At 37.4% G+C, this 24,195-nt stretch overlaps 1 protein-coding gene and 2 pseudogenes across 1 annotated transcript in view; 2 read left to right on the top strand and 1 right to left on the bottom strand.

Annotated features, from left to right (window-relative positions):
• Nucleotides 1-1,209: 1,209 nt before the first annotated feature.
• LOC149006784 (pectate lyase-like) lies at nucleotides 1,210-2,607 on the top strand (annotated as a pseudogene).
• Nucleotides 2,608-5,854: 3,247 nt separating this feature from the next.
• On the top strand, nucleotides 5,855-7,254 carry LOC149006783 (pectate lyase-like; annotated as a pseudogene).
• A 4,607-nt stretch (nucleotides 7,255-11,861) lies between these two features.
• LOC149006782 (P-loop containing nucleoside triphosphate hydrolases superfamily protein) overlaps nucleotides 11,862-24,195 on the bottom strand; it is a 32,604-nt gene continuing 20,270 nt past the window's right edge. The window contains exons 10-13 of the mRNA XM_089166151.1: nucleotides 22,655-22,763; nucleotides 21,351-21,553; nucleotides 12,924-13,010; nucleotides 11,862-12,799 (exon numbers count right to left, since the gene is read on the bottom strand). Of these exons, the coding sequence (XP_089022277.1) occupies nucleotides 12,632-12,799; nucleotides 12,924-13,010; nucleotides 21,351-21,553; nucleotides 22,655-22,763 (567 nt within the window). The 3' untranslated portion in view covers nucleotides 11,862-12,631. The remainder of the gene's footprint in view (nucleotides 12,800-12,923; nucleotides 13,011-21,350; nucleotides 21,554-22,654; nucleotides 22,764-24,195) is intronic.

Here is a 24,195-nt window from a genome sequence, read left to right as displayed (position 1 = left end):
AAGGACCGATACATACATGTCAAATTAAAAGATAGCCTCACCTACCGTATGAAACATCTCACCTCCTCTCTTTTTCTCTACTTGGTTGTAGCCATTGTTATGTTGTAATCCGAATTCTTGTGCCAAATTTTGAAGATGGACCTACATCAACATATTTTGATGGGCGGCCTTAAATGACCCATTTTAAGAGATCTGTGGTGGAAGAAGAGGGCTTGAGTTGCTCATCATTGATCTCGGTCTATGTAGGGAGTGTGGGGCTATACCTCGACAGTACGGTACGACCTGACCCATTGGTTCAACCCATTAACCCAATTAAAGTCTCTCTCTCTCTATATATATATATACCATATAAGAGAGAAAGCAAAATCGAGAAAAATGGGAGAAATAAAATAAAAAAAATTTTAGTTTGAAAAAAAAAATTAAAAATTTTCAATTTTTTGAGTAAGGAGAAAAAGTTGAAACTCTAGAGAAGGGATACGAATATATAGAAATTGGAAATAAATATAATAAAAAAAGATTTATTATTAAAGAAAACATTTCTGAATTTTGCACACGCATAGAAATCATTTTTTATTTATTTATTGGTATAAAACTTTTTTTGTCTAAATATTGAATTAACATTCTGAACTTATTTGCAATAAAATATTTAAGATGTACGTAGTAGTGTCCACTGTTTCAACTTTTTATAACAAAACAAGAAAGCTTCAACATTTGAATCCCTTCTCTTCAACAACCAAAATGGGGAATTACTTCTAAGACGAGAAAGCACAGCAGAAGAGACGAAGCAATTACATATGTCAAATTAATAGATAGCCTAACTTATCGCCTGAAACATCTCACCTCCCTTTTACTCTACCAAGATTTAGCTATCTTTTGCAATATAAAAAGTGATGGATTATTGTTGTTCTTCATCACTCAACACATCAAGCCTAATAAGCATAAATGTTTTCTGCATTGTGAAAGGCAAAAGTGGGTATCATTCATTGGAAGGTGTTTGGCTATTGGGTCTAATCACACTGATCTGGAGCAGTTAGGAGTCTTAAGACCATAGCCATCACCCTTCCAATACAACCTTCTCGGTCTCTTGCATTCCAATCGTTCGAAACAAGAAAAACTAAATTCCCAGTAAAAGAAACCAAACGAGAAAACCCTATAAATCCTTCATAGGAATAGAGAGAAACAAAGTGAGAATAAGTGACACAGATAATAATGGAGTCAATGAAGGTTAACATCTTATTTGCCTTCATTTTCTTGGCCTATATCGTCAATGCCCACATCGCAGATTTTGATGAGGTGTGGAAGAAACGTGCCAAAGAAGCCGAAGAACGCACTCTCAGAAACTATGATCCTAACCCAGAGAAGATCACAAGCAGTTTCGTCACCAGAGTAGACAAGTGGGTATCTCTGTAAAATTTTCAAATCCTTTGTTTTTGTTTGCAAATTTCTTTACTAACATATTGCTCTGTTGTGCAGTGCATTGAAAGCAACTCATTACCTGGAGAGCAACAGCACTAGAAGAGAATTGAAGAAGTACAACGGACCATGCATGGCTACGAACCCAATTGATAGATGCTTGGAGATGCAAGTCTGATTGGCACAAGAACCGAAAGAGCTATGCCAAGTGCGTTCTGGGTTTTGGCAGGAAAACCAGAGGAGGCATGAAGGGACGTTACTATATGGTCACTGATCCTTCGGACAATGATTTGGTGAACCCAAAACGCGGTACCCTTCGGCATGCCGTCATTCAACCAGAACCCCTTTGGATCATCTTTGCTCGTAGCATGAACATCCGTCTCAATCAAGAACTCATTGTGACTTCCAACAAAACCATTGATGGCCGTGGTGTTACTGTTCATATCGCCTATGGTGCGGGAATTACTCTCCAATACGTCGACAATGTAATCCTTACTAATCTCCACATCCACCATACCGTCTCCGGCTCCGGTGGCTTGATCCGTGACTCCGTCAATCATTACGGTCTTCGCACACCTAGTGACGGCGATGGTATCTCCCTCTTCGGTGCTACCAATGTTTGGATTGATCACATGTCCATGTCTCAATGCAACGATGGAATCATAGATGCAATCATGGGTTCCACTGCAATTACAATCTCCAACAACCATATCACAAATCACAACGAAGTGATGCTTTTTGGAGCAAGTGATAGCTATTCCCCCGATGAGAAGATGCAGACATCGTAGCATTCAATCATTTTGGAAGAGGCTTGGTGCAAAGGATGCCAAGATGCAGATGGGGATTTGTTCATGTTGTCAACAATGATTACACTCATTGGGAAATGTATGCAATTGGTGGAAGTCAGCATCCGACAATTGTGAGTCAAGGTAACAGATTCATAGCACCACCAAATCTGGCAGCGAAAGAAGTGACAAAGAGGGATTATGCAACTGAGGATGTTTGGAAGTCTTGGACATGGAGGTCTCAAGGAGATTTGTTTATGAATGGTGCTTTCTTTGTTCAATCAGGATCTCCTTTCAGCCGCAAACCATTCTCTACAAAGGATGTGATCTCACACAAGCCAGGTACCTACGTTACCGGGCTTACCCGCTCATTGGTTGTCTTAACTGTTTCAAAGGCAAGCCTTGCTAAATGGGTTCTGCTGATTCTGCTTCAGTGGTTCTATGTATATCGGTATTCAGAGGCTTCTGCTTGATCTTCTTCCTTCTTCTTCTTGTTTTTTCTACTTATTATGTTTGTTCCTCTTTGGCTTTCGTTCCATGCGCCAAGAAGAAACTGAATGGAAAAAAAAAAACATTAAAGGCAGTCGTCTATTTTTACTGATTTGTAACAGTTAGTGATTCAATTTAAGAACCCGATTATTATATAGCTAATACTTCTCTATTCTTCTGTCAATCTGTCTATATATCTATGCTTTTATGCTTTCTACACAAAATGGTAATAATAATAAGGGATAATTACTGTTCTCCCCTTGTACTTTGATTTTATTACTACTTTATCCGTTGTACTTTTAAAATTACTATTCCAACCTTTAACTTTGTCAACAATTACTAATGCCCCTCGTTAAGCTCCGTCAGTTTACTGATGATGTGGCATCAATATATTTTTTCAAAATTCAACAAAATAACCCTGCAATTATCTTTTTACTTATTTGCTCTTTTTTCAAGTTATAATACTACCATTAATAGGAAAAAATTAATTTTAATTTCAATTTTCTTTTTTAAAAGAAACCACCAAATAGAGGAAAGATATGATTTTTTTTTTCTCAAAAATAAATCACCAAATAAAGGAAATATGTAATTAAATAGAAACTAAAATATTAAGAAATATCAAATTTAATTCAAAGCTGAAAATTGTAAATCACCTAATATATGCAGACCATTATGTATGATACCAAATTTTCTATCAATTAGATCTTATATAATAATTTGTTTGTAAAACTTCCATCATTGTGATTATGAAAAATTTAAGTGGAATGTGAAAATTTCAACAATCATAAGTATGTGGTCTCACCAAATCCAAAACTAATTCTAGAATATAAGATTTTAAGGATATAATTGACATGCAATATACTTTCTATAAAAGAGGGTAATGTCATATTTTTTACTTCTTAAATTTAAGGGCAAAATAGACATTTCATATTTGATTTAACAACCACTTAACACCTTTAGAAGTGAGGGGGGCAATAGTAATTTCACAATGAAGGGGGTTTGATTAGTAATAAAACCAAAGTATAAGGGGGCAATAGTAATTATCCCTAATAATAATGAATCTATGCTAGTATTGATACTTTATTGTGCCTACCAAGTCAGCCATGAGACTTGCCTCAGATCTCCAGAGTATCCCATAAAGAGATGAGTAAGGCAATAAGTAGCATGAGTTCAATCTCCTTTAGACTTTGATCAAAGCAAGAAAAAAGAAGTCACCTTTGGACTTCTACATGGAAGCCAAGACAGTTGAGAAAGACAGCTGAGAAACCAATCAAATGAAATCCACTATTTTGAAATGATATTCACCACCACTGAAATGTTAATGTAGGGTTGGTAGAGTGATAAGATCCATACTTCTCAATGGAGAGGTCATGGGTTCGACCCTTGCAGACGAGACGAAACTCCCTCTAAGAATGCAATCGTAGTGCGCGCAAGCTGGCCCGATTGAACCTCAAACACCAAAAAAAAAATTTTCATGGTTGATTTCAAGTGGTTGGATCCTTCAATGTCTTAAACCTTCCTTGTATAACTATAATAAGGCTGAGACTCGAGACATCCCTGAGCTTAGTAGTGAAATTTTGAAGGTGCTCTATGAGATCTCATGGACTGAACTCGAATTACCATTCTGACCTCATCATATAGGGCAATAAAATTTGTGAGATGTAGGTAGTAGTATTCATCGTTTCAACTTTTTATAGCAAAACAAGTATGCTTCAACTTTTGAATCCCTTCTCTTCAACCACCAAAACGGATAATCACTTGTAAGACAACAAAAAGCACAACACAAGGACCGATACATACATGTCAAATTAAAAGATAGCCTCACCTACTGTATGAAACATCTCACCTCCTCTCTTTTTCTCTACTTGGTTTTAGCCATTGTTATGTTGTAATCCGAATTTTTGTGCCAAATTTTGAAGATGGACCTGAATCAACATATTTTGGTGGGCAACCTAAATGGCCCATTTTTATAGATCTGTGGTGGAAGAAGAGGGCTTGAGCTGCTCATCATTGATCTTGGTCTATGTAGGGAATGTGGGGCTATGCCTCGACAGTACTTTACGTCCTGACCCATTGGTTCAACCCATTCTCTCTCTCTCTCTCTCTCTCTCTCTCTCTCTCTCCTCTCTCTCTCTCTCTCTCTCTCTCTCTCTCTCTCTCTCTCTCTCTCCCCCTCTCTCTCTCTCTCCCCTCCCTCTTTTTTTTTTTTTTTTTTTTTTTATATATATATATATATATATATATATATATATATATATAGAGATATAGATATACTCTAGTTAGAAACCGTGCAAATGAACGTGACCATATAAGAGAGAAAGCAAAAAGGGAGAAATAAAATAAAAAAATTTAGTTTGAAAGAAAAAATAATTTAAAAAATTCAATTTTTTGAGTAAGGAGAAATAGTTGAAACTCTTGAAAAAGGATACGAATATATAGAAATTACAAATAAATATAATAAAAAAAATAAAAGAGAATTATTATTAAGGAAAACATTACTGAATTTTTCACATGCATAGAAATCATTTTTTATTTATTTATTGGTATAAAACTTTTTTTGTCTAAATATTGAATTAACATTCTGACAATATTTGCAATAAAATATTTAAGATGTAAATAGTAGTGTCCATTGTTTCAACTTTTTATAGCAAAACAAGAAAGCTTCAACGTTTGAATCCCTTCTCTTCAACAACCAAAATGGGGAATTACTTCTAAGACGAGAAAGCACAGCAAAAGAGACGAAGCAGTTACATATGTCAAATTAATAGATAGCCTGACATATCGCCTAAAACATCTCACCTCTCTTTTACTCTACCAAGATTTAGCTATCTTTTGCAATATAAAAAGAGATGGATTATTGTTGTTCTTCATCACTCAACACATCAAGCCTAATAAGCATAAATGTTTTCTGCATTGTGAAAGGCAAAAGTGGGTATCATTCATTGGAAGGTGTTTGGCTGTTGGGTCTAATCACACTGATCTGGAGCGGTTAGGAGTCTTAAGACCATAGCTATCATCCTTCCAATACAACCTTCTCGGTCTCTTGCATTCCAATCGTTCGAAACAAGAAAAACTAAATTCCCAGTAAAAGAAACCAAACGAGAAAACCCTATAAATCCTTCATAGGGATAGAGAGAAACAGATGAGAATAAGTGACACAGATAATAATGGAGTCAATGAAGGTTAACATCTTATTTGCCTTCATTTTCTTGGCCTATGTCGTCAATGCCCACATCGCAGATTTTGATGAGGTGTGGAAGAAACGTGCCAAAGAAGCCGAGGAACGCACTCTCAGAAACTATGATCCTAACCCAGAGAAGATCACAAGCGGTTCGTCACCGGAGTAGACAAGTGGGTATCTCTCTAAAATTTTCAAATCCTTTGTTTTTGTTTGCAATTTTCTTTACTAACATATTGCTCACATGTGCGGTGCATTGAAAGCAACTCATTACCCGGAGAGCAACAGCACTAGAAGAGAATTGAAGAAGTACAACGGACCATGCATGGCTACGAACCCAATTGATAGATGCTTTGGAGATGCAAGTCTGATTGGCACAAGAACCGAAAGAGCTATGCCAAGTGCGTTCGGGTTTTGGCGGGGAAAACCAGAGGAGGCATGAAGGGACGTTACTATATGGTCACTGATCCTTCGGACAATGATTTGGTGAACCCAAAACGCGGTACCCTTCGGCATGCCGTCATTCAACCAGAACCCCTTTGGATCATCTTTGCTCGTAGCATGAACATCCGTCTCAATCAAGAACTCATTGTGACTTCCAACAAAACCATTGATGGCCGTGGTGTTACTTGTTCATATCGCCTATGGTGCTGGAATTACTCTCCAATACGTCGACAATGTAATCCTTACTAATCTCCACATCCACCATACCGTCTCCGGCTCCGGTGGCTTGATCCGTGACTCCGTCAATCATTACGGTCTTCGCACACCTAGTGACGGCGATGGTATCTCCCTCTTCGGTGCTACCAATGTTTGGATTGATCACATGTCCATGTCTCAATGCAACGATGGAATCATAGATGCAATCATGGGTTCCACTTGCAATTACAATCTCCAACAACCATATCACAAATCACAACGAAGTGATGCTTTTTGGAGCAAGTGATAGCTATTCCCCGATGAGAAGATGCAGACATCGTAGCATTCAATCATTTTGGAAGAGGCTTGGTGCAAAGGATGCCAAGATGCAGATGGGGATTTGTTCATGTTGTCAACAATGATTACACTCATTGGGAAATGTATGCAATTGGTGGAAGTCAGCATCCGACAATTGTGAGTCAAGGTAACAGATTCATAGCACCACCAAATCTGGCAGCGAAAGAAGTGACAAAGAGGGATTATGCAACTGAGGATGTTTGGAAGTCTTGGACATGGAGGTCTCAAGGAGATTTGTTTATGAATGGTGCTTTCTTTGTTCAATCAGGATCTCCTTTCAGCCGCAAACCATTCTCTACAAAGGATGTGATCTCACACAAGCCAGGTACCTACGTTACCAGGCTTACCCGCTTCGCTGGTTGTCTCAACTGTTTCAAAGGCAAGCCTTGCTAAATGGGATCTGCTGATTCTGCTTCAGTGGTTCCGTGTATATCGGAATTTAGAGGCTTCTGCTTGATCTTTTTCCTTCTTCTTCTTGTTTTTACTACTTATTATGTTTGTTCCTCTTTGGCTTTCTTTTCATGAATCAAAAAGAAATTGAAAGCCAAAAGATAAGTTGAAAGCAATTCTTTACCCTTATTGATTGGTATCAGTTACTTAAAGAAATATATAAATATATACTAAACTCTATTATTATATTGTTAATACCTCTCTATTCTTCTATGAATATGTCAATCTCTATGCTTTTATGCTTCATACACACGCAAAAACAAAAATAAAATAATAAAGGGATAATTACTGTTGCCCTTGTAGTTTGATTTTATTACTAACAAAACACTGTTCTTTACGAAATTATCGTTGCTCCCCTTCCTTATAACGGTGTTAAGTAGCCGTTATGTTTGAATATGTAATGTCTAATTTGCCTTTCATTAAAATTAAAAAATGAAAAGACGATGCTATCCCATTTATAAAAACCAGATTAAATGTCAATTTTAACCTAAAGTTCATTTATTTTGAATTAATGAAATTGACAAAATCCAAATCTGATTTGGTTTCCGGCCTTTACTAAACTTCATTTATTTTGAATTAAAGAAATTGGCAGAATCCAAATCTGATTTGGTTTTCCACCTTCACTAAACTTCATTTATTTTGAATTAAAGAAATGAACAAAATCCAAATCTAATTTGGCTTCCCACCTTCACTAAACTTCATTTATTTTGAAAATATATTAGGTGATATTCAGTTTCTAATTTGAGTTGAATTTGATTTTCCTTCCTCTTCGTGTTTCTATTTTAGTTTTATTCAATCATTCTTTCTTTATTTTGTGATTTTTTTCCTTATCCTCTCTCTCCTCCTTTGGGGGCCTCTTTTTTTTTTTTTTTTTCTTCTTCTTTCTCGTGGTCGCTTTGTTTTCTTTTTCTTTTCCACCCCCCTTTTTTTTTTTTTTTTTTTTTTTTTTTTTTTTTTTTTCCCTTTTTTTTTTTTTTTTTTTTTTTTTTTTTTTTTTTTTTTTTTATAAAACGCATTATAGTTACTTTTTTCTCCGCACAGTTAATTAAAGGTACTACTGTAACTTGACAAAAAGGTAAATAAGTAAAGAGATTATTAATATAAAGGTATTTTGGGTTTTTTGAGAAAATATAAAGATGCCACTCATCATTAAACTAACGGAACTTAACGGTAGGGGGCAATGATAATTGTAAGCAAAGTTAAAAATTGAATTAATAATTTTGAAAAATACAGGGGATACAGTAGTAATAAAATCAAAGTACAGGAGCCAATAATAATTATCCCAATAAAAAAAAGTCACTCCTTCGCTCTTCTACAAAGAGGTCCAAGGCAGTTCTGGAACCAATCAAATGAAATCCACTATATTCGAATGATATTCACCCCCACTGAAATGCCATGGTTGATTTCAAGTGGTTGTCTTAAACCTCCTTGTATAATTAGACAGGGCTAGATTCCTCTGCAGCTCTAGAAGTAGCACCTATCCGACTATAGCCACCCAATGGCGCCATGTGGCCATGAGTAAATTATAACCGTTGATTTCCAAATACCCAATCCCTTCATAAGTTCAATTTGGTTAACTCTGTTCGAATCGTCGCTATCTTGGAAATTAAAATGAACCTAAAAAGGGAAGATCTAGGAATCAGGATAGATGACTAGAGGCCTTGTTTGATTACGAGTTCAGTCCAGAGATTTCAGATCTATAAAGTCATGGTTCATAAAATTAATTGTTTGGTTAGCTTGAATCTTTGGAATGATATCTGTGGATTCATCCAGAAAGAACATCTATCGAATCATTGTTCAAATGTTTTGCGCTTTTATAAAAGGGAAAAGAAATTTCACCCCATACCCATAAATCCACATATCCATGTTTTTAGTGTAAAAAGATGAATCCCTAGATTTCATGAATTTAGAGATTCACACAACCAAACGGATATAAATCTCCCATTTGCGAATCCAGATATTTCAAATCTCTGGATTCATCTAATCAAATAGACCCTGAGATCATAGCCCTGAGAAGAGAAAGGGAAGAAATGCAGACACATGATGTGGGTGCCATTCTTCTTGATTTCGAACTCATAACTGGAGATACTCGAGAATACTCTTGTTGTTTGGTACAAGACTGATGATCCGGGAGAAAGGTAATTATCATTTGTAATGAAGGCCAATGAAGGTTTATGCAAATTGTAAAAAGAAGAGGAGTGAAGCAAATAAGTTTTGGCTTTTCCTTGTCTATCAGTGGAGATTATCAGGTTACACCTGAATTTTGTGTGTAAATGAATGCATCTAAGGAAGAGGGTATATTTGTGAGTCAATCTATGAGTGGAAGGTGAATAGAGTTGGTAGGATCCAATTGTTCGATAAACGAACTGGGTTAATTAGAGCAAATCTACAAAGGGATTGGGTATTTGGAAATCAACAATTACGATTTACTCATGATGATTTTTACTTTTGCTTCAATACCAAAATGATGCCACATCGCAATTATGGTTGAAGTATTTGAGAAATCCAAAAAGAAGTTTCAAGCTAAAAATCAGAGTCATGTACTCTCTTTAGATTATTAGGACTTTCTACACAAAGATTCACATCAAGAACACCAACCAACAAAATGGAACCAAAGATTGTTCTCTGCTACTCAGGTTTTTGATTTGTTGAAAGACATTGACAAAGAATTCCTAAAAAATTTTGGCCTAATTGATTGTGTTTAGTCATATGTAGACTGATTTTTACTTTTGCTCCAATTTTCTCTTCTGCTTTGATACCAAAATAATTTTGTCTGATTTTTGCTTTCACTTTGATATCAAAGTGATGCCAAAATGATGGCATACTGCAATTATGATTAGCTAATAAATTTAGCCACAGAGGCTTGAAATTGCCATGAACAATAATGGTAGGAAGCTATAGCCTTGCACAGATATTGAAATAACAAGGTGTGTATCTGATTTTGTCTACAGTAAATGAGCAGCTGCCAAAGCAAAGCTGTTATAGTGGTTGAAACCAACACCTCTTAGTGAAGAGGTCGTGGGTTCGACTCTGCTGAGGCATATCAATATTCCTCATCTCCGGCTTAATAAAGCTCCTTTGTACTCAAAAAAAAAAAAAAGATGAGCCACTAGTCATGCATTTGATCCCTGTAGATCTGAGTACATAGGCAGAACAAAAGGATTCCCACTGCTCAATATGGTAAGAAGGAGATGATTCATCACCAAGTAAATGGGTTCTTACATAATCCAGCGGATGAAGTGGTGGTTCCTTCTTTGAAGTAGCAAAAGAAGATGAATCATTTGGATATAGAATCCTTCGAGCAATATCCAGAATTGGTATAAAAGAACATCGAGCAGTTCCACAAAAGGGTGAAACCCTACCTGGGCTTCCTTCGATTCTAGCAAATGATATCATGTATTCCTTAATATAGGTTGCCCTAATTAGGTAAATAATTTATAAAAATTTTAGTCCAAAAAGAGTGACATTTTCCAATTGCCTCCCTTAAAAGCATTCAAAAAAGAACCAACGGGGCTGTTTGGTTACATGAATCCAAAGATTTCAAGTCTTTGGATTCATGAATGCGAGATTTATACCCGTTTGTTTGTGAAAATCTCTAGATTCATGAAATCTTGAGATTCATCTTTTTACACTAAAAACGTGAATCTATAGATTTATGGGTATGGGGTGAAATGCAGAGATTTCATCCCTACTATAAAAACACTAAACATTTGCACATTTACAAAAATCACAGATGAATCTACAGATTTCATTCCACATATTCAATTAACCAAACAGTTAATTTTATAAATTATGACTCTATAGATTTGAAATCTTTAGATATTTAAAATCTCCATACTCATGTAACCAAACAAGCCCTAAGAACATATTGTTAATTGACCAAATAGTTTCCTTTAGCTTAATAATTTATGACCAAAATACTTTTGTACTCTTTGGATTTCTTTCTTCTATTGTACTTTTTTGTAGTTCTTCTTTTATAGCAAAGGTAAATACGTTTTTTACTTTTTTGGTGGCTTCATGTCCATTACCCTGATAGGCTAGAGCCAATCCATGGGCTAAAATCCTCTGCAGCACTACATGACCATGAGTAAATTGTGGTTGTTGATTTTCTAATACCCAATCCCTTTTATATGTATATTTTGACATAGTGATCACCAACCAGGCTATTGCCAGACCTTTAACTGGGCAACCGGAGATTGTCAAGCGAATCATTCTAGTTGGTTGGACCAAAGTCGAGAGATTTCGATCTCAATTATTAAAATTTAACACTAAATTTTAATCTCGACTGAGATTTCGATCCAATTGACCGAAGTCTTGTTTGATCGTTAATGCACATGACTTAAGCAATTTCGCTTGGCAATCTGGCTTCTTTGAGGACTACCTAGTCCATAAAGTGGAACAGTAACATGGAATGGCTACTCCAATATCCTTGAGAAGAACCACACTCCAATATCCTTGAGAAGAACCACCCAAAGATAAAAGAGGAAACTTGAAACTAAGAAATGGGCAAAGGCATCAAAGCTGAAGGAGAGGGGTTGAACTGAGAAAGCAAAACAACCTAATATCTTGATTCCCTGGTGTCTATTCCTTCTTATGACCTGTGTCCCATAAGCTAGTTTGAATTCAATTATCCCGAAAGAGAGACAGGAACCAGTTTTGACTGAAGGATCATATTAACGAGGCCAGGCAGGCCCACGGTACAAAGGCATGAATAGAATTCTGAAAACACAGACTTCCGATTTCGTCAGTTCCAGCCCTTACCTTCCCATCTTGTTTTTAACCATAATAAGGTGATTGCCTTGCATCCGAAGAAGGTAATAATTAATCATTTGAAAGAAAATATTATTGTCTTGATATTCTGGACACAGAAGAAATTATGCTCAACAAGCATGGAATTAGTAGTGACTTCATGCTCTACTACCCATGTTTAACTTACAGCAATTTTATTTTATTTTTAATTTTTGGGGTGGAATTAGGTTACAGGTTCTCTAGATAGTTGATGGCATATGTCCATGTATGTGAGATCTGGACGTGTCACACATTTGACACTCCATTAATATCCGACGGACATTGCCAACCCAGATTTCTGGAACGAACCCTCTCAGATGCTACATATATACAAGAGAGAGAGAGAGAGAGAGAGAGAAGAGTCATAGAAAAGATGCTCCTTTTCTTACAGCATTGAACTAAACTCAATATTTCTGAATAATACAGTTACAAGGCAGGATGACCAACACACCTCGAGAAATTACAAGGCAAAGCTAACATGGAAAGAATACAATAATGTAGGTAAACTTGGATCTCCATTGCTATAGTAGCACTATTCATCTTCCATCTCTAACACATTGATTCGTTGCCGTCTTCTGTCAAAGACTGCTCGGAATGATTCCCGTTCTGCACGAAGTTGTTCTTGGAACACAGACCGCCTTTGCTCTCCACTTGTTTCAGTTGCTCTGACCATCTCATCTTCAGGTAATGGATTCGACTTCTGCAAAGACATTGTTGTATATTGAATATTTTCATAAACTCTCTTTAGTATGGTAGTCTGATATCAGAGAACAAGAGGGGAAATCAGAAACCAGAGTACGAACAATGTAAATCAGCTTACTAACCAAGTTGTAGCCTGAACCAGGCCCAATTATTAAAGACAAGGCATTCTGCTTTTTGGCTGCACCTATTGAGAACCCAGTCTTGCCGGCCTGAAACAGATAAAGACTAGATCGCATTAACTCAATGACATGTAACTACTTAGCAATACATAATATGGTATATAACAACCACAAGTTAAATATATTAGAGTTCTTTACAAGCCACCCACCATAGTGGGAGGTGAAGCTCAGGATTCCCCACAATAGTGGCAAATATTACATGTCACCCACTTCCAATATTACAAGTTAACTACAGTTAACTTTTTGACCTAAATTCTGTTTTAAGTCATTCAAATTTTGAAATTAAATGACCCTAATGCCCTTTGGGGCAGTAAAATAACCTGATTACCCCCATTTAATACCAACCCTTAGGTTCTCCCTTCACCAATCTTCTTCCTAAACCTTGCTGGAAACCACCACACCCCTCCCCCGCCGGCGACCACTGCCCCCATCTTCCCCCTCCCCTTGCTAGAAATCACCCTCGACTGTTACCCATCTAATGATTTATTTGGAAAGTTACCCATAAAGTAGTGTTTCTTACAGACACCTTGTTTCTGTTGTTAGAGAGCCAATCCCTGTATTTCCATATAAGGTGTTTTTCCAGCCATCGACCGATCGCTTAGTGTCAGGAATAGGAAACACTACTCTCAGTTCTACAATTTGGATGGTGTTGCTTCTGGGTTTATTTTGTTTTCGGGGAATTCTTATCAATGTAAGGGACAAAGCTGCAAAAGTCTCATCCTAGAGACTGCATCTGAAACTGCGAGGACGGAGAAACTCTCCGGTTTGGACTCTGGTAATATCCTACTTGATTCTATTGCAGATTTGTCTACTTTGGAATCGAATAGGCGTGTAATCTTTGATATTCGCATGTATCTGTCTCCTAGTTCAGTGAGAAATTCTATAAAAATAGAAGCGAATCAACAATCATTGCTCCAGAAGAAATCTCATAGAATAGAAAAAAGAAAATGGACTATAAAACATTTCAAGCCTCAAGAAACAATAAAATCAGAAATAAATAAAAGAACCTGAATGGTGCACCTCAACCGTATACAGTTCATCTCTGTTCGTCTTTTCCCTTCCATGAACATCTATGATCTCGGTCAACCAAACGCTTCGACAGAAATCAAAATCAATCAGAAAAGGAGGGGGGGGAAGAACTTGAACTGTGCACCTCAACCGTACACAACTCTGGGAGTGGTGGAGGGGGGGAAGATGGGGGTGGTGGTCGCAGGAATGGAAGGGCTGTGGTGGTTTACGGCGGTGGTGGGTAGTTTTCCGCTAGATGTAGGAAGAAGATGGGTGAAGGGAGAACCTAAAGGTTGGGTATGGGAGGGTATTAAATGAGAGTAATTAGGGACAACCTCAAGTAGGGTTGGAATAGTTGTCGAAGTGGCAAGGCGGCCAAAGCAATTGGGGCTCTGCCTAGGCAATTAGGCGACAAAGCGGCGCTTAGGCGGCAATAAGGCGACCAAAGCGGCGCTTAGGCCGCAATAAGGCGACCAAAGCGGCGCTTAGGCCGCAATAAGGCGACCAAAGTGGTTGGGTCAAATTTTTTCAATATAACTACTTTTAAACTACTTTTCAATACAACTAATTTCTATAATAAGCTAAACAAATATTTAATAGTCACATTCATTCAAAAAAATAACACAAACATAAGTTCATCTTATCAAATCATGGTTGTCAAAGCGCTCACCTAGGCATTTACTGATTCATTGATTCTTGATTTGAATATAGCTTATGCCTTCGAGTTCCTTTGCAGATTGAGCGTCAATTAAGCAGTTCAAAACAGAGCGGTTGACCGCTTTGCCGCCTAGGTGAGCCTAGGCGGACGCTTTGACAACTATGGTTGGATAGAAGTACAAAGTAAGAATTTTGGGAAAATATGAATCGATTAATGCAAGGAATTGGTCAAGGAGAAAAGATTATCACAGGAAGTGATCTTAATGGACGGATTGGAAAAGATCAAAGAGGCTATGAGAATGTACATGGAGGATATGGTTTCGGCGAGAGGAATGAGGAAGGGATTTCAATTTTATATTTTGTTGTTGCTTTTGATCTATCTATTGTAAATACTTACTTAAAAAAGAGAGAGGAGCATTTAATTACCTTCAAAAGTGTACATCATAAAATCCAAATAGATTTCTTCCTAACTAGAAGGACTGATAGATTGTTGTACAAAGATTGCAAAGTGATACCAAGGGAAAGCTTAACTGCACAACACATACTTGTGGTCTTGTATCGGTGTCTACCTCAAAAAACTCATAGAAGGTGCAAAGTTATTATCCTAAGATAAGATGGTGAAACTTGAAAGGAGAGTGATTGAAATCCTTTGCTAATGAAGTAGTCAAACAAGGAAAATGGGATTTTGAGGGGGACACTAATGCGATGTGGAATTAGATGGTTGTGTATCAAGAAAGTGACTAAAGATGTCCTAGGTGAATCAAAAGGAAAATTACATTCTTATAGAGAGAATTGGTGGAGGGATAGTGAGGTTCAAGCTGTCATTAGGAATAAGAAAGTTAGTTTTAAGACATGGCAAAGAACTAAAGATGTTGAAGATCTTCAAAGGTATAGGTAGAAATGAAGCTAATAAAATTGCGAGAAAAGCAAGGGAGAAGAAGTACGAAGAGTTGCACAATAAGTTGGGCATGAGGAAGGGGAAAATCTATTTATAAATATAAAATAGCTAAAATAAGGGATAGGAAGAGTAGAGATCTTGACCACGTTAGATGTATTAAAAATGGAGATGGTAAAATACTACTATGTATGGTAATGTTCAAGGGATTTTCATCTGGTTCAATTCAGAAATTGTCTTCAGAAAAAAATTAATAAAGGAAAAAAATGAACTAGAAGAAAAGTCAGAAAGGCCAAGATCATTCAAAAAGAAGAGCAAAGAAACGGACAGTTTCCTGGCCTGAATTGGGTGAACTCCCATTAATGAACAGCTTTATCTAAAGGGTCATATCATGAGTTCTCTAGCTAACTGCAGAAGATAGGCAGTTGTATAGCAGGTTAACTAGGAAACCAATCATCCCCCAACAGAATTATGAGTCAGGCCTGTAGGGTGCATTTGGCAGGTAATGGATGTAGTGAATTTAAATATGGTAACCCCACTCTTCTCGTCAGTCAAGTTTCATGTTTCATGAACCACAAACGCATTGTTTTGCTTCAACCACCATGTTAAGCAGGTTAACTATGAAACTAACCACCCCTGTCCAACGGGTTACAAGTAGACCCTGTAGGGTACATTTGACAGGTAAGTGACAAGTTTTGTTATAACAACCATGTCTATTATCTCAATGGGTGTTTTTCTGACAAGGGAGATCATGTATTATAGAGGAAAAGTAGACAGGCTGCATTCTCACAGAACCCCCAAACCCACTGGACTTCTCTACCTTCTCCAATGAGTTAGGTAGACTTCAAGAGGTACTCTGAATTAGAGAGGAATTATAAGCACAAAACCTTGAAATGAAAATTGGGCTGCCAGCATTGAAGACTGGATCAAGTCTCTAAATGCAGCTATCTGGTGTTAAAAAATGACGAAGATTAGGATTGCTACCAGTCCACCATCCCAGGACACTGGAGAAGTGGAAACAGCACAGGAAGAAGTGGGAATTGCATATGCTCAACTTAATCACTCACTCCTTTTCTCTCCATCACTGTTTTTCTGCAATATGGCAAGTGTTTCAGTTTGACTTGAGGATTTGAATGAAAACGAGTGACATCGGTGGTATTTTTCGCTATATTTCGCTAATTCTCCGGAAATCGCCGATTTTTCGGCGATTGTTGGAAAATTTCGTTTTCGACATCATTCTCGGTTCGCTGTTTACCAAAATGGGCGAAATTTCGCCGAAAGTTTGTTCCTTGTATATACATACCTTATGAAGTGAGATAGAGGTTTGCAGGGTTCTTACAAAACCCGTAACACTACAACACAACTCCTAACGAAAGAATGGAGTGGAGAACAGTTGTATAAAGTGATTTACACAGGATTGGATTTCAACGTCTCACAACACAAGGTGCAGGGTTAGTGTGACTTTGTTAGGGGGTGGCAAGGGATATGATTCCACAAAGTAAACCCTGAACTCAAAACCTAGCATTCCCAACTCCTCATGATACCTCGCAGCATATCATTAAGTTCCTAGATGAAGATGGATTTTCTCAAAAAATTTGAAAAGAACAATGATGTAATTAAAGTTTCTAAGCATGCAAAGTCCAAAAACAGCATTGAATGCATAAAACACAAGTAACCTTTATATGGACGAGCATATGTGAGGGTTCCAAATTTCTAATAATTTTTTTGTTCATTTCCATCCAAAGGAACTTCAACAATTTATATGAAAACTAGAAACACAAACATATAATGTTCTAGAAACTGAAGTAGATGTCCGTGCTTCAACTTGTTTGTTGGGGATCCTCATGTGAGCAGAACCTCTTCCATGAAGTCATAAAGTTTAGCTTCATGCCTCACAACCCTCAAACCTCTAAAATCTAGTCTCCAGCTTACCATCACTCTGCTAGATTCTCAGCCAGTTCCAGGTAATTTTTGCAACTTAGTGTTGGAGGTGTGAGCTCCTGACATGGTTAATACAATCCAAAATTCAAGAAGATAAAGCACAGAAAAAATGGATTTTTACCCCAATGTAGCTCTAGTACCTCATGATCTAGTTCTTGATTGGTAGGAGATCAACTAGAAGCCAATATCCAGGATCTGAGATGAATTGATAAAGCTCAGGTAGGACAAGAAAAGCGTTTAGGCAAAGCCAGGGTTAAGGTTTAGTAGAACCCAGGTTTTGATTGCAATAACAGTTTATGTAGATATAGGGGAGTCTATCAGTGAGAGGCAGGCCTTGGCAATGGTCGGAAGACCACAGTTGTAGCCATAGTTGTCAAGGCGTCGCCTAAGCGTCCGGGCACCTTCGGAGCGCCTCAAATCAGTGTCGCCTCATTTTCAGGCAATAAAGCGACCGCCTTGGGGTATGAGGCATTGCCTAGGCATCGCCTCAAGAGCCTCAGACGCCTTATACCCCAAGGCGTCCACTTTTTTTTATTTTTTAAATCACATGAAAGATGCCAAATCGAAGACATATATTGAATTACTTATTAGATTCCAATTGTAAAGTATCTATTGTTTGAACCTATATGCATATTTATAATACGCTACATGTGATCAAATGTTTAAATAAAAATAAAAAAACAAACAAAATCGAAAGAGAATAAGTTCTTGACTCGAGTCTCACACTCTCACTCTAATCCCTAATCTCTTTCTCTTCCTCTCTTTTTCTCTTCCATTCCCGCGACAACGCTCTGGCAAGCCGCGCGACAGATGACTTCTTCTCTTCATTTCTTCCCGCGACTTTTTATTTAGGAAATGTGTGGTTTGTAGTATGTTGGATGACTTGAGGTAGGCTAATATTAGTTTTTTATTTTTATTTTTATTTTTTTATCATATAAAATATGATAGATTTATAATGAATTGGAGTGAATGAGATGTACACTAAAAATTTCACTTAAAACGCCCCAACCGCCTCAAAAGCGCCTCGGAGGGCACCTCATCGACTCATTGCCTCAACTAGCCTAAACCGCCTTGCATCGCCTCATCGCCGTGACAACTATGGTTTGTAGCCTGAGGTCAAGGTATCGAAACAGCCTCTCAGCAAAAACAGCTGTGGTAAGCTGTGTAGGAAAAATGCCCCCCTCCCACGTCTTCGCTTGTGCAGAAGCCTTTAGCACCAGATTCGCCCTAGGGGAGTCTATCAGCGAAGGTTAAGTGTTTTGTTGATGATGGATTATTTCTGAAATTGGAATATCAGCAAGCTACAGTTCCATCTCGTTTCCTTTCGTTTCAGGTTTAGGGAAAGAAGAAAAGGAAATCTCAGATTTCCAATGGCAAGCATGGTAATGTAGTACCGAATTTTATTGATCAAAACACTACCGAAATAGGACCTTTTCATAGGGAAACAATTGCAAATTTGATGGACTTAAGGTGAAACAGAGTTTAGATGGGAAAGAGGGCAGAAACTAGAATGGTATTATAAGGATAATAGCATATAACGAAATGGGCCAAATAGATCTTCAAATGGGGGCAGAACTATAATGAAGAAAATGACAATAACAATGTAACATGTAACACCCAGGCTTCACACCGCAAGGTGGATCGATTGGATCAAACATCAACCTTCCTTGATCAAACACAAGGAGTCTTAACACCCGGGCTTCACACCGCAAGGTGGATCGATTGGATCGAACACCAACCTACCTTGATCAAACACAAGGGTTCTCCAAAGAGGAGGAATGCTAGCAAGCAATTTGATTCCAATTCATAAGTTGTGTCTTCACCACTTACATAAGTCTCTTTATATAGCATTCTAAAAAGACATAAACATTAATGGTAACATCCAACCACTAGTTAACACAACCTACTACAAACATTAATGGAAACATCCAACTACTAGCCAACACCACTAGTCAAAACAATAATGGAAACATCCAACTACTACCAATACCACTAGTCAAAACAATAATGGAAACATCCACCTACTGGCTACTACCTCCTTTTGTTGACTTTTCAAAGCTAGACTTGGGCTTAGTTCAAAATAGGGGGCTGATATTCTCCCACTAAAGTAATCCAAGCCCATGAAACCATGGGCTCATTTTATCCCACTACAATACTCCTAGCCCATGCAAGCCATGGGCTGTTTTGGATCATATCCTTAGGCTTTGATGGGCTTGACCATTGGGCTTTTATCTTTTTTGTATAAGCTGCCAATTCTGCATCACATGGGATGCAGCATGGCTCAAGTTCACCGGGCTGTGAGGGTGATTTGATCCGAATATAGTAAATATTATGATAGTTGGCCTCAACAAAAGCATGTATAAGATAGTCAACACACACTCAACTGCATACGAAGTATTAGTTGAAATGCTGTTAACCGTAGTTGATCAGCCAGCAGAACTGCCAAACGGTTGATGCAGATTAATGAACTATTGAGCTTCTTTTCTTAGGAAATAGACTACGGTTGGGTTATATACATAATATGCCTCTGATTCCAATTTTTTACTTTGAGATAGTCCAACTTAATGGGGTAATTGGTTGAGTACGAGAATAGATCATTTACTTTGTTTTTAGTGGTTTAGGTGAATGAACCAGTTCTGTGTGGTTCAATTTAAAGGTAGCACGTGACTAGCACATGAACAATTAGTGTAATTAAAATCATTTTAATCTCCTAGTTAGTTCAAGTTACCTAGCAGGGTAAGGATTAGACCTTTCCATTTTAGCCTAGGAATCTATTATTGAGCCCTTTGTTTAAGGTTATAATAGGGCCTATAGTTGAATAAGAATTTGATTATTGAAATTAAAGATTGCAAGCTTCACTGTTGCCTTCCATCTATGTGAGAGACCTCTGTAAAAAGCTCATATTGCATAGCTCCTTGGTGTTTTCTCCCCCCCCCCCCCCCCCCCCCTCCACCCCCGGGTAGATAGCTCCTTGGTGTTTCAACTCCAAATTGTTGTCTGTGCTTGGTTTTAAAGTCCAAGTACTGATACCTTGGCATTCAGGTCCAGGTATTAGCTCTTGGTGTTTCAAATCCAAGTTGCTGCTACTTCTTTGGTGTTGGAAGTCCAAAGTTCTCGGTGTCTGGTGTTTCACATTCAAGCTCCTGTTTTGCAATGGAATCTGCCAGTGTTTGAAGTTATAGCTCGCTCCAGGCTGCTGTCATAAAGGACTGCAACCACAATGAGTTGAGATTGAATTTATACTCTCTCCTAATCATCTAGAAGAACACCACCAAAGTGCTTCTTGATGAGATTCTGTCCTGCCAACCAAACATCAGAACTTCATCGCGACCATACCCGCGTAATAAAACCATTTGAATCTGGTTGGAATCTGACCAGCCAGTTCCCTGAGGGTACCCTTTTACCCTTCAGTCCTATTCCTACCAGGAATCCTCTGACTCCAGATTCAACCACCTGATTTAGTTGTAACTTTCAGCATATGTTCCCCATATTAACTTTGACAAAACCCCTTTCATTAGCTCTAACCTTACACCTTAAGTGGATCCCACACATAGTTTTCGCCTAATTGAATTGACTGGTTCTGCAGACATCTTGGTTAACTGACCCTAGTCGATCCTATTCAATATAGGGCCACATTACTCGTCCATATCTCACTACATGAATTAACAAGACATGCTAAGACCTTGAATAATGAATTCATCATATTTCATTGTTAAAGTTAAAATTTTCAAGTGCTAGGTAAGAATTTCAACCCACCCACCCGCCCCAAAAGAAAGAATAAAATAAAATAAAAGGTGACAATAGATGGGTGATGAGAGAAGCAAGATTTTAAAATGTCTCAAAAGGAAGAATGAAAATACAACAGATACCTGGTCACCCCAATGAACAGATTTTTCTCCCTTGCCATATGCTTGAATTAAGCCTGAAAGAGCGTTAAAATTTCCTTTAGCACCTTCAGTTTTTTTGATTTCCTCCTCATCCACATCATGGGACCATTTACTCCTCCGTAGTTCTTTTACTTCAGCCAAATCATCAACTTCATTATCCAATCTCTCTTCATCCTTAGAATAACCTAAGGAAGACCATTGGCAGCATGAAAGATAAGACAGCTAGTCTTTGAAACAGATATTTCAGGATATCAGATGCAATGGAATGACAGATAATGGGCATACCAATAAATTGCTCAAAGAAAGAAAGGAAAAATAGAGGGATAAACAATAAGTTGTTGTAGCCAGGCCTATAGGCCCAGCAGAGGACAAACTTTGTTCCATATCATCAGCTCCAAATGAAAATGAAAAATGTTATTCAGGGACTCCTCGGAAAGAAGGAAGACCTAATGAGACTTGGATCTGTTTATTCAAGGATTCCTTGGAAAGGAAGAAAACCAAATGAGAGTAATTTGTTTATTAGAAAATGAATATGCCAAATTCTTCAAAAAGGAGTGACAATGTTTCTCAGGGCATGCTCTTCATATTCCTAGGGTTTCCTGCATTGGATCTTTTCACCATAGGAACATCCCAAACAGCCACTGAAGGTCTGTTATTTTCTTCTTAGATGTCAGAAAAAAACACCATGAGACACATTAACAAGAATATATGTGACTGGATAAAGACAAACGGATAGATACATACTATATGCATTATAAAGCAGATCTCAACACAAGTACAAAGGGGCAATTTCCAGAAAAATATTCCACAGATAATTTATTGGAAAAGGAAAATTTCCTTGAACATTTCTCACAACAAACACAAGGCAATCAAACGTCACGTTTTTGAGTACAAAATCAGATCTTACATATTGCTACTTAGGTCATGTAGAACTACATGAATGAATTTCACTTATTACAACATGTTGAAGATGCTTGAAAAACCCAAAATCAGTTTTAAGTGTACCATCAAGAGAAGTGTCTACTCCATGTGGTTGTGGCGTCTCAACATAAGTACAAAGGGACTATTTTGATGCAGTAAAATATTCCATCGATAATTTATTGGAAAATGAAAATTTTCCATGAACATTCCACACAACAAAAACAAGGCAATCAAATGTCACGTTTGTAAGTACAAAATCAGATGTTACATATTGCTACTTAGGTGACAAAGAACTACATGAAAGAATTTCACTTATTACAACATGTTAAAGATACTTGGAAACCCAAAATCAGTTTCAAGTGTACCATCAAGAGAAGTGTCTACTCCATGTGGTTGTGACGTCTTCTCAGAATTTCCATCTTGCAACCCAGATGGACCTTCCTCACAAGCCACTTCTTCCATATCCATGTCCACCTGACAGAAAAAACATGGAGAATAGAATTAGTATGCTTCTATGCAAGACCAAAATTGTCCACTCTGGATCATCCAATATACACACAGAACTGATGCAACTTCCATACCTCGCAAGTACCTTCCCACTGAACCTACTTTTCAACGGATCTTTCACAGAACAACTTTTATATACTCATATGAGTGAAATTAATCTGAACTATGATATATATAAAAATATAGAGGTCCAACCCCATTGCAGCAGATAACTATGTTTCAAATAATCACCAATATCCAAAATAACAAACCCCGTCAAACAAGTGCGCTGTATGTTAAAATGGCACAAAGTAAGTGCATATTGCAAAGAATGAAGGAATATGGAAGTTTTAGGAAAATTATTTAAAACCACTCTGGATTGCAAGAAAGTTAAATCCTTTAAAACATGATCTTGATTCTGATTTGTGGTTATATGATTTAGGTTATTCAATTATCTGCAATCTGAGGAACCTGAAAAGTTGACCAAGAAAAGAGAAATTGATCCCAAGGACAATCAAATCTCCTTCTAGGTAATTCGTTTGTTTCAACCCTAATTTTAGCTGTGGTTTCCTCTTTCTCTGGACATTATCACATGGAGAGTGGTGGGCTCATATTAATTTTGTCTTGAGTTGGATATTTGATCTCCTGAGTCCTGAGTTCATCAAATTTGGTTTGGTTTATGTTTGTGTGGACAGGGTGAAAATACAGTTGCAGTAGAAAAAAACCTCAGATCGGCAGCTTCACAGCAGGTAGCGAGACAAGGGGAAAAACTTCATAACTTAATCGCGCAACCTTAAAGCCTCACATCTACAGCATAACTGAATCATTGGGCAAACAAAGAACAAAAGAAGGAATCCAGCGTAAGCAGAGCAGATCAGCCCTAACATCAGGAGTTTGTTGCCGTAACTCATGCGACGGAGGAGAAGCAGGGGCATTGAAGAAATTTTACATAACAAGGGCAAAATGGACATTTCCGGTTTAAAGTTAACACAAAAATGGTCGACAGCCAACAGAGGGTAACGGGTAATTTTTCAAGTGGTGAAAAGAGGGCAGTCAATCAACTTAAGGGGGTGCCAAGTAAAAACTCTTTTAAGTTATTTGTGATAAACAATTATCATTAAGTTAGTAATAAAGATGATATATTATATAACAAGAAATAGGTTTCGCATAGTTGGGAGAATAATATATCATGTATCATTAGTTTGGTTTTGTGTTGGTTTTGGTTTACCTCCTTTTTTATTTTTTTTTAAATCGGCATTGGCTTTGGTTTTGGTTACTTTTATTGGTTTGGGCTAGTTTTCATATCCCTAAAATATTATTCAAGTGGAGATGGAAGCAAGGTAGAGGTTAGAGAGAGAGAAGAAGAGTTTTGTTCTAATTTTTGTAAATTTACCATTCTACCGCTACCTAAATAGTAATT

Source organism: Hakea prostrata, chromosome 8 (assembly GCF_041222555.1).
Source record: "Hakea prostrata isolate BN-2017 chromosome 8, UWA_Hpros_2, whole genome shotgun sequence".
NCBI classification, from domain to species: Eukaryota; Viridiplantae; Streptophyta; class Magnoliopsida; order Proteales; family Proteaceae; genus Hakea; species Hakea prostrata.
The sequence above is the reverse complement of the archived record's forward strand: the minus strand, read 5'-3'. Positions and strand labels throughout refer to the sequence as shown.